At 45.0% G+C, this 11864-nt stretch overlaps 1 protein-coding gene across 1 annotated transcript in view; it reads right to left on the bottom strand.

The window, feature by feature from the left end:
* The window catches only part of LOC117955424 (SH3 and multiple ankyrin repeat domains protein 2-like), a 128260-nt gene that overhangs the window by 10568 nt on the left and 105828 nt on the right, over positions 1-11864 (bottom strand). Inside the window, exons 18-20 of the mRNA XM_034889972.1 lie at positions 8291-8403; positions 7279-7384; positions 3579-6078 (exon numbers count right to left, since the gene is read on the bottom strand). Of these exons, the coding sequence (XP_034745863.1) occupies positions 3579-6078; positions 7279-7384; positions 8291-8403 (2719 nt within the window). The remainder of the gene's footprint in view (positions 1-3578; positions 6079-7278; positions 7385-8290; positions 8404-11864) is intronic.

An 11864-nucleotide genomic window follows, 5' to 3' on the forward strand; every position in this document is an offset into this window, starting at 1 on the left:
ATGCCAATATTTGTTGTTTCAATGCCAAATTTTATTTTCAATACCACAGGTTACTGTCACTGTTCTAGCTCCATAGGTAAACAGTTTACTTTGAGAGGATGCCAGCTCCATGCACCTGATACCTTAGCATCATAAAGAAGCTCAAACAGACTCTTCCCTCAACCCTCCGAACAAAATGGCCGAAACACGTCACACCGTGATGACAGTGAGAGTCAACAGAAGGCCATGTGATGAAGTCATTAACTGATTCCTTTTGCATTGTGCATCATTTATTCTGCAACTCTGCAACATTGAAAGGATTTCAGTAACATATCTAGAGTTAAATAGTCAGTTTCCAGTCCATTTTTGTTATTTTAAGTTATTTAAAGTTATTTAAGTATTTATCTATCTAAAGTATCTATCTATCTATCTATCTATTTCTTGTGTTTCTCTCACCCTCCCAAGCCACCTCAATAAATTCCTTCATGTGTTCACATTATCTGTGTGTTGTATACATTAATGTGTTGTAATACATTATTCATTCAGAAAGAACACTGGTGTCCTTAAAATGTTTTGAATTAAGGCATTAAGATTCAATTTTCAAAAGATATTTTTTTAATTCCTCTTTTTAATCAACTTTAGCATGGGTGTATAACTTATTATAGCCACTGTAGGCACCATCTAGGCTGTGGCACTGTTTAAAAATGTTAAAAATAGCACCACATCGGACAAAACCTGAACAACACCCAACCCTATACAATAGATGTTTTTATATCGCTCTGCCCTAAGTTCAAGTATGTAATTTCTACATTTTTTGAGAGACCATGGTTACAAAGTTGTGTCAAAACATAGATGGACAAGCAGAAACCAACAACATCACTTCCTAAAAACCCATGCACCGTGACAGCGATGGACAATAACATCAACACAGCTGATGAAACCTACCTGATGAAGATGAAGGAGACACAGAGAGCAATGGAGAAAGAAGAGATGAAGGAACTACAGGAGACTGGAGAAAATGGAGATGAAGATGGAGAGGCGTAAGCTGAAAATGAAACGAGCACAAGGTGTAAAGGTCAACAGATGGATGTGAGGATAACATGATAGCATGTGGCAGGAAGCGTGAAGGAGAGAACAACAAGGCCGGACCTAAGCAGCTGCTGAGCATCTTACTGTAATTACCACAAATGGACGTCAATGTGTTGCTCTCGCGGTGTTTATTAGATCAGAAGGCACGGACACCCCGAGGAATCATCTCCTTCCCTCTGCTCTCTACACCTCTCCGATGAGCGATGGGACCATTCATACAAAATGCATGTGAGCGGTGAATTATTCATCGTGCTTTTTATTTCCCTCTCATACAGGAGGGATGTGAGTTTAAAAATCCATGAGCTGAGCTGGTTCAGGTGCAGGGTCCATCAAAACCTTGTCCCAGTTACTGCAAACTCCCGCGTTTCCTGAACAATCTACAACACGGCTTTGGAGGAAATCAATCTTGTTATTATCAAATGTTGCATCCCTTAATCCTACCTATCAACGAGGAAACAGCCGTCGCTTTCATATTCATAGCCTGTGGTTACTGTTATCATTTTGTGCTTCTATCCAAGTAAATATTCACTTTAGAAACGAAAGGATGAGCTGAGTGAATGGTGTCTACACTCGGGCTGTCAATGAATATTTAAAACTTGAGTATAGATTTGAATTGTAAAAAGAAACAGACATAGATTGAGTCCATCTGGTCAGGAAGAGAATTCACAGCGAGCCAGTGGGCTGCTGCTACGGGAAGTAAACTAACAAGACAGGAGAGGAAGAAGAAGAAGAAGAAGAAGAAGAAGAAGAAGAAGAAGAAGAAGACCCCAACAAATATGTCTACCATTAGAGACAACGAGATACTGGAACTTCTGTTGGTGAGAGCCAACGTCAACATTTTTATTAACGTATTTTGTAATGGGTCGGTTTGTTTACCTTTTAAGGTTATGTCTTCCAATGTGTTGTTATGCCATCATATGGACATAATGCGCAAAAATAGATATTCAAATTTTATATTCAAGGCTATGTATGAATATTCAAACCTCATTTTTGGCCAGTTTTGACAGCCCTAGTCTACCAGTGTGCTACATTATGAATACGGGGGTTTGACTACTCAGAGTCACCCTTTAATGAAAACTTCATGTGAAGAGCGAGAGACCCCCTAACCTCACAGACTTGGACTTCTATCACAAAAAAGCATGTTTTAACACTAATTTCAAATGCCAAATATTGTGAACAGAAATAATCAATGAGGCTGACTGCTGTAGCTGCTCCAATTTCTAAAACTGCAAAACGCCACACGTCACCTGTATCCTCTCCTGTGGAACCAGGTTCCAGTATGTGTTGAGGAGGCTGACACCGTCTCCACATTTAAGAGTAGGCTTAAGTCTTTCCTCTTTGATAAAGCTTATAGTTAGAGCTGGCTCAGGAGAGTCCTGAACCATCCCTTAGTTACGGCGCTAAAGGCCTAGACTGCTGGGGGACTTCCCATGATGCACTAAGCACCTCTAACTTCCTCCTTCTCTCCATCTGTATGCAAACTCATTCCATTACTGCATGTTACTAACTCGACTTCTTCCCTTTCCCGGAGTCTTGTGCTCTCTTGCCCCTCTCCTCTCTCCTCCTATCGCTTCCTGCAGGTGGATCTGGATCTGGATCTGGATGTGTGTTTGGAGTCGCCTGCTGCCTCCATGTTCCTGCTCCACACCCTCTGCTACAATTCTCCTTGTCTCTCTCTTTCTTTCTCTCTCTCTCTCCCCCCCAACCGGTCGAGGCAGATGCCCCCCCACCCTGATCCATGGTTCTGCTCGAGGTTTCTGCTTCTTAAAGGAAGTGTTTCCTTGCCTCTGTGTCCTAGTGCTAGCTCTTGGTGGGAACTGTTGGGTTTCTGTAACTGAGATCACAGAGTTCGGTCTAGACCTGCTCTTTTAAGAAAAGCTCAATGAGATACATTTTGTTGTGATTTGGTGCTTTATGTATAAAATTGAATTGAATTGAATCACAGAATGTGAGTTAATTGTGCGTCAATGAAACGTGTGGGGTTATCATTTATATAAATATGAAGCCTTTTTTTACACACAACTCTTTAACCAGCTTTTACCAGGAGACAAAGTAGAAAATCCTGTCAACACAAAACCAAACTCATACCCCTATAAATATAATCAACAATGAGCATGCAATGGATCAGCTGGTAGACCCCTTTGTGATAGATATCACAAAACCCGGGGGAAATAAAAACCATCTGAATGGCTAGATATGTCAATGAAGACGTGAAATAAAGCCCAATTTATATAGATATGCGAAAGTATCCATGCTGCAACACAACAGCAGACAATTCTACATGCAAATACTGCAACTCTGACCCACCATCAAACCACTATAGACTATAAGGGATTTGCTCAACCAATAAGGGGAGAGAAGTCAATATCTTACACAATTAACATACCACTGAGATAGATTATTAACTAAAGTAAAAGATGAAGGAAGATCTGGGACTGATATGTAAGGCATTATACACAAAATTTAAAAAAAATGTGGAAACCCAGAACCATTAAGGACTTATTACGTACCTTGTTCCAAAGCCCCCCCTGGTCCCTGTGGGGGAGTCGAGGCTTTCTCCTGGCTTGGCTGGCCTGTCGCGATTCATGTGCTGCAGAATGGAGCTCAGCTCGGTGATAACTGTGTTCTTGGAGTCTGGTGTGGATGGGGGGCTGCGCAGCTCAGGAGGCTGATCGCCCCACAACTTGGATGTCCTTTGAGTTGGAGTCCTAGGTGGTTCCGAGGATGAAGGGGGAGGGGGAGGGGCCTGAGGCGGCAACCCATAGGACTCCGGGGGCTCCTCAATGAGAGTGTCATGATAAAGCGATGTTCTGTTGATGACAGACTTGCCCTTGGGTTTGGGTGGCACAGGGGGCCGATCCACCAGGAAGGCGTGCCCGTCTGCGGTGGCGTAAAGGCTCTCCAGAGCGCTGTCGCAGAAGCCCCCCTCCGATGACAGGGTGGAGATGCTGGAAACGGTGCTGGTGGTCTCCATGTGCTGAGGATCCCCGCTACTGCGGCTGTCTACCTCTTCGATGCCTGAGTCGCCCACCCCTGACTCTGAGTCAGGCGGAAGGGGAGGATATGAGGGGGGCATGCTGTTTGCCACCCGTTTGTGTTGATCAGTGACAGGCGGTGGGGCGTGCGCATGGTATGGGGGTAGAGGGTGTCCCCCATTCCTTCTCTTTTGATGAAGCATCTCTGCAATGGCACTAGCTTGGTCATCGGGAATGTCAATGCTGTTGGCGAACTCTAGCGGCGGGGGAAGGGGCTCCGAGAACTCAAAGTCCTCATCGATGTCAACTGATGCCAGAGGGGGAGGGGGGATGCGGAAGGGCAGCTTTACGGGTTCGTCCAGGGACTCGCCTAAGGGAATGCTCCTCCTTCGTAATGAGGGGGGCTGAGGATCGACGGACAGTGTTGTAGCGTTGATAGGATCGGGTTGGTTGGGGTCCTTCAGCTCAGAAGGCCTGTTGCTGTCCTGGCCCTCCACCTCTTGGTTGTTCACCTTGTTGCTTGCTTCGTTGCTGGTGTGGACCATCAACAGCCCGGTTGACTTGGGCGGTGATGCGTCTGCCACATCGGCTGGCGCACTTTTCCTCTCCTCAAGTGGCTGGTGCTGCCGTTCTTCCCGTGCCCCATCAGACTCATACTTCTGCTCCGTGGCCTGCCTCCGCAGACCGCCTCGGCCAGGCCGGCCCATGGTTGCTGAGGAGATCGCAGCGAAACTTGTCTCGATCCCAGAGCGTAGTTTGGTGTCGATAAAGAGCGGTTGGTGGAGGTCTGGTTTGTGGCTTGGCTGAATCGGGAGGGACTGGGCTTCGTGCTTGGGCGTCTGCTGAACCTGAGGAGGATTTGGTGTCTGATTCTGAGGATGGTTTTGTTGCTCCTTCATCGCCCGGTCACGAGCTGCCAGGGCCAGAGCAAGTGGAGAATTAGGATCCAAGGGCTTGCCGGTGACAGGATGGAGGTAGGTCCCGTTGGCCCTGTAGTGGCTCTTAGGAGGAGTGGCAGGGAGACTAACCGGACTGTCCAGGTTAGGACACTGGCCTGTTCTAGTGTTTAGAGGTTCCCGTACCACTGTAGGCTCAGGAGTGTTGAAATCTGTCATGTTGCCACTACCTCCCCCAACAGGGGGCCCAAGCTGTGATGCGAGAGGGGGACCCAATATCCTTCGAAGCCGCTCGTCGCTACTAAACATGCCTTCATCGATAGACTTTGAATGCCGAAGGCGAGGTGTTGGTGTGGGACCACCGAAGTCATCGTCCCCCATGTCTACTGACTGGAAGGAATGTAAATGCTTTTTCGCCTCTAGCCTCTTTTCCCGGTCCCGTACTGCTCCGGCAATAGCTGCCGCAAAGGGGTTGCTTAGAGACATAGGGTCATCAGGACGCAGACCACAAACAGTGGGCGTTAGAGGTGGGTGTTCAGGGGTGGTGGGCTCAATCTCCATACTGCTACCCTGGCTGCTCTTTCCACTGCTGCTTGTGGAGGGCTCCTTAACGATGATAGTGGGGATGGGAATGGAAGAGCAAGTTCGTTCTACTGGCGTAGTAGGCATGGAAACCGCGCCCGAGGGGTTAGCTGGCATGCGACACGTTTTCTCGGGACTGTCCTCGACGTTGGGCTGCTTTACTAGCATGCCCTTCCTTCGAGCTGGTTTGGCTGGCACATACAGTGTCTTATTGCCCACCTCGGAGTAAGGGTTCTCTGGCACTGGCGTCCGCCCTCGACTGCGTGTGGTCTCAAAGTGCTCGGAGCTCTGGCGGAAATAACCACGCCTTAATGTGCCAACGTCGGTGGTCCGGCTAATCGTCTTCACTGCATTGGGTGAGTTCTGGGTGAAGCTGGGTCGCGTGGTGCCGTAGCTCTTGGGCGTTGAGGCAGCAGCTGAGTTGTAGTCCGGTGGCGAAGGAGGTGAGATGGCTGGAGGAGGAGGAATGTCTTCTGAGGTGTCGGGCATGGAGAGGCTGCGGGAGAACTTGAGTAGGGGAGGTGTGAGGAATCCCTGTTTCTCATCCTCCGATGTACCTTGGAGAAATTGAGAAGAAAGAAAAATGATGTGACAAGCTGGGGGAGACATCCCTATTTCTTATTTCCAGCATGGCCTCCTCTTTACACAGCACATCTCATTTATTGATGTGAGCTCTTTCTTAACCTTTATTTATCTTGGCGAGGGGTCCTTGATATTTTTGAGTAGCCAAATAAATGAGAAGAGTAGTGACTGGTGAATTAATATTAACAATTACCAAACACCACGAGGTGAGATGGACTAAAATAAAGGACAAAAATAAACATCTGTATTAAAGGCAGAGTGTTGAATTTATTCAAAAGCAACGTGTTCTCAATACCAACTCGTAAAATACTGATGATTGGTCAGTGGCCCCGGGGTCAGACAGTGTTGTAGTCGAGTCACCAACTCTCAATTCCAAGTCTGAGTGACCGAACAACAGTTAGAGTCAAGTCACAAGACCAGATATTAGCAACTCGAGTTGGACTTGAGTGCAAGTCCAAACCCTAACTGAGTGGTTTTACCCTGCCCATTGAAAAATGACGCCAAGGAGTCTTGACTAAGCTTGTTGACCAATGATGCAAAAGCAGTATGCTAGCGGGCTCCTACCCAGAGCGCCAGTATTTGACGAGTTGGGAGTAAGAATGTGGTATCAGAAGAGTAGCCATGGGGAAGTTATAGTGGCTATGTACATCAAAAATGTCAAATAATGTCAATTAAAAGACCCAAATGGCTTGCACAAAGTTAATAGACCTTAAAGATGAGTGACACTCTTTAGTTGACACACAAGTGGCATCAAACAGGAACATGCCAAAAGTGCTTTCAATGCCATTATTGCAAAAAAAAAAAGGCCTTTCGTTTTTTGATATAATAATGATGATGGCATTGCAAATCAAAACCGCTGTGAGTTACATCAGCCTGCATGACGTCCCTCTAGTTCAGCAGTGAGAATGAGGTTTCAGCATAATGCTTAATGACCTCCAATATTATCGCCTCAAAGCACACTTTGCTGACTGGATCATTCTAATTTATCTATAATTAGCTGCAATATTGCTTGAGCACAAGGCGCAAGTCCTCCGAGCATTAATAGAATATTACGACTAGCTAAAAGCACAAGGTACTGGACATGAAGTTCATAACTGAGCTGACACTCACACACACACACACACACACACACACACACACACATTTGCACACACACAAACCTTTACACATCATACCTATGGACTTTTGCTTTTTCAAAGTGCTCTTTTCAGGTATCCCCAGAAAGGCCCCTGGCACAGTGGGTGGCACCACTGCTACTCCCTGGCGGTCGTGATACATGGACTGAAAACAAGAATCTGTTATTGACATGCCCAGAAATACACACTCTTCATTAGCTCTCTCCTGGAAGGGTGGTGTTATGAACCATTTGTACATATACTGTACTTACAAAATGACTCTAACACACACTAAACCAAAACAACACCACAACATAGAAGATGCCATGATAAAAACTGTTTAATAAATAATCTAAGTCTTAAAAAAAGTCATAATTTAACATTTGGTCATGTATGTTCCTCCTCTGCATTAACCCTCATGTTGCCCTCATGTTGTCCTCATGTTGTCCCCATGTTGTCCCCATGTTGCCCGCATGTTGTCTTCATGTTGTCCCCATGTTGTCCCCATGTTGCCCTCATGTTGTCCTCATGTTGTCCCCATGTTGTCCCCATGTTGCCCTCATGTTGTCCCCATGTTGCCCTCATGTTGTCCTCATGTTGTCCTATATCAATGTTCTTTTTAATTCACCAAAATAACATGATTGATTCCACCCAACGCTCTTTGCCAAGTACAAATCTCTACTTTCATTAATTTTGGGGCGTCTTATTCAATTTTAAATCATTTGAAAACAAATGGAAGTGTTTTGAAATAGTATTGAGTAAAAATTGACATATTCCAGTCTGTGATTATCCATCAACATCCATTCCTTTAATTTTAGTCAAAATAACTCCTAATTTTTTACCATAAATTCCAAAAATAACTGTAAAAATGAAGTTAACAGCGTTGAAAACGTCAAAAAAAGTGACAAACATTTATTTTTTTAAGCATCAAAAGGGACAAAAACGTCGGAAAAAGTTAAAAACATCAATAAAAAGCCTCAACAAAAGTGTTGATTTTCAACTTTTGACGGGAAGACAACACGAGGGTTATTGTTATTTTTTTTTTACGTCCACCTGAGTTTTGGTCACCTACATTCATATCAGCTGCCGTCACCAGACAGCGGCTGGATGGGCGTGGTTTGATTGTGGCAATCTTGGTGTCGACAGGCGAGGACTTCTGGGCGTGCGTCATCTCTTCGACCTTGTCTGGAAGACAAAGCGAGCCGTAATTCGACCTTTTGACAACAGCAGGACTGAACTAGCAAAGCCTTCTTTAGTTTCTCACGGGCCAAACGCAAGCCAATCATTCACAGTGACCCTTTCCTCTGTTTCCACTGATTGGGAATGAGACTGGAACAAAAAAACATTGAAAAACTTTTTTTTGGGGGGGGGAAGGGGGGGGAAGACAGGAGGACTTTGATGAAATGTGTCAGGTGCGTCCACCCTTACAAGCCGTGCAAGCTCGTTCCAAACAGCCGACTCAGCAGCATCATCCAACGCTCAAGGTCGTTCCCTTGTTAAATGTGAAATGAACAATGGATGTGAGGTCTGTCAAGTTTGCCGTTATCTTTCTCACTTTTGTGTTTTGTTATTTTAAAGTGGCATTTTGAGACAAAAACGGATTTCCATCAGCAAAAGAGTTCTAGCTCCAGTAGCAAAACTAACCCTCGTCCATATTAACACGTCTGACAACGCATATCGCATGAGATCACGCACACACGCACGCACACACACACATACACACAAACACACACACACACACACACACAGATACACACACACACCGAGACAAACAAACACACACACAAACACAGACACACACACACACACACACAGACACACACACACACACACACACACACACACTGACGTGCATCGGCGTTTCCAAAGGTCTCTGTTTGCGTCCATTTGCGCCCGTCCAGACTGAAGTGTTTTCAGGGATTTGGAAACGCTGGACTAGTGTGGCCGTGTCACTCCCCGGTGAGTGCAGATTTGAGTTGCGCATGCTCAGATGTAAACGGATTAAGGAATAACACGTCACACCCAATGAGAGTGGAGTCAGACCCGAGTGCAGATCTTAGTTGCGCATGTTCAGATTTAAATGGTTATACTGAAATTTGTGAAATCCACGAAATAATAAACTTTTCTCAATACAAATAAATAACAGAAGATGGAAATCATTTCAGAATAGTTGTAGCTATCTATGGTTGTTTGATTGCTAACGTTAGCTCAAAACACCATTCAACTGACAGCCTTTGTTGTGTTTGATGCTAACTTGTAGCTAAGCTAGCAGCCATTTCAAAAACGTTGTAGCTATCTATGATTGACTGAAAGCTATTGTTAGCTCAAAGCACCATTTCGCCATAAACGCCATTCAACTGACAGCCTTTGTTGTGTTTGATGCTAACTTGTAGCCAGCAGGGAACCAACTTGGTTAAGTAGGTCAATTTTTCCTGTATTAACATTACAGAAGTCTCTCGTTAGCATCTTATATGCTACCTGTTTCAAAAAGACGCATGTGCGACTCAAATCTGCGCTCTCCTCACATTGGACATTGGACAGGACGCGAGGCGTAAACGCAGCAAAAGATATTTGTTTTTAAACCAAAACACAGTAGTGTAAATGTAGCCTTAGTTTGTTTTTTTGTTTGTTTTTTGAGCCTGCAACGTTGGAAAGGTGTCAACGGCAAATTTGGCAGACTTGAACTTCCTGTCGGTACACGAGCCGGCCTGCCAGCACGAAGCGTTCTGCACATGTGCAATATGTTAGCGCACGCGCAGATGACAATCATGATGTACGAGGATTTACCAGGGATTTACGGCACTGCAATATCTGTTCCACAGTAGCGGTCTGCTGTTAGCCTCCACCGAACGATGTTAGCTTAGCTAACAGCTAATTTGGCTAACCGCTAGCTGACAGCTTGATTCAGCCTAAAATAACGTTACAAAAACTAGACAGTGGGGAAAGCGGCTCCAGCTAAATTAAGACTTTACAGTAATAATTCATAATGTGTAGTAATAATGTATTCATTTTACATGCTGTCATGTAATATGTCATAAGTCATAGAGTCTCTGGCTGAGACAGCATGTAAAATGAATGAATGAATGAATGAAAATAACCGTTTAAATATGCAACAGCTGTTACGTCAGTTCTACTCTACTTGTGCTCATTTAAAATACAACCACTCAATACTTGTCTTTATTATTACTGTAAAGTCTTAATTTAGCTGGAGCCGCTTTCCCCACTGTCTAGTTTAGGCTGAATCAAGCTGTCAGCTAGCAGTTAGCCGAATTAGCTGTTAGCTAAGCTAATGGTAGCTTTCCGGTGGAGGTGAACAGACTTTCTTTAACTGTCTATGTGAACAGATCGTGCAGTGTCGTAAATACGCGTTCATCGTGATATCATATACGCGAACATCTTGCACATGCTCAGAACGGATTGTGCAGGCGGGACGGATCGTGTACCGACACTTCCCTCTGGTGTGTGATAATGTCATCAGACAGAGTCCACCTATAGAGGATTTGCTCAGAGAAGCTACATGCTAGCCCTGATCTGGCCTCTGACTGTGCTGTATGCCCACCCTGGCTCTGGCTAGGATGTAGAAAGCTTCCATGCATTAGGGGGAAGGATTACTTAGAGTGACTTGGAAAACAATCCTCTTCTTCTGCGCATCTACACACAGAGGAGAGGAGTGGGAAGGGGAGAGGAAGGGAGGAAAGGGTAAAGGAAAGGAGCGTCAATGACCTTACTACAGTTACAGCTAAAACACACACACACACGCACACACCCACACACACCCACACCACACACACACACACACACACACACACACACACACACACACACACACACACACACATAAAACAGAAGAAAATGCACATTTTCTTGCTCTCCCAATTGGATTATTGCTATAGCAGATCAGACAACATGAAACATGGTTGCCCTGGAAACCTATCTGGGCGAGTGAAACATTTCCTGGAATAAACCTCCCACTGTTCAAACACACACAAACACACACACACAGACACACACACACACACACACACACATACACACAGACGTGCACACACATACACACAAGAAGGCACACATAAAGAAAAGACACAAACCTTTATAGTTTAGGTTAAATGAACAAACATTGACTTACAGCAACAGTGGGTGTATTTTTCCACACACACACACGAACACACACACACACACACACACACAAACACACACACACACACACACACACACACACACACACGTTTTGTAAGCTGTAATTCCCCATCAAGGATCTGTTGCTACGTTTCGTTGTGTTTGAAGATTGAAATGTGGGTTTAGCTGCTGTCAGTTTCCACAAAGTGCAATATCGTCCAAACCGAGTCAGAAAGAAGAAGAAACAATCATCTGTGATCGTGAAGAGGAGACAGAAGAGCTGAGACATCTTTACCTAGACATCGGTACAACATTAAACCATGCAGGAACAACATTCAGAACACAACCATGTTCAAAAAACAGCTGTAGTCAAAAACACATCGTAAACCATGCAAATCCACTATGGGTGGGACACCATTCGGTTTGCATGTGACACAAATCAAACTGTTATAGAAAAAAATACAAAATAAAGGGTCATCAGTGTTAGTTAACCACAGTCAGGTGGGGGGTGGGGGGGGGGGGGGGGGGGG

Source organism: Etheostoma cragini, chromosome 1 (assembly GCF_013103735.1).
Source record: "Etheostoma cragini isolate CJK2018 chromosome 1, CSU_Ecrag_1.0, whole genome shotgun sequence".
Lineage (NCBI taxonomy): Eukaryota > Metazoa > Chordata > Actinopteri > Perciformes > Percidae > Etheostoma > Etheostoma cragini.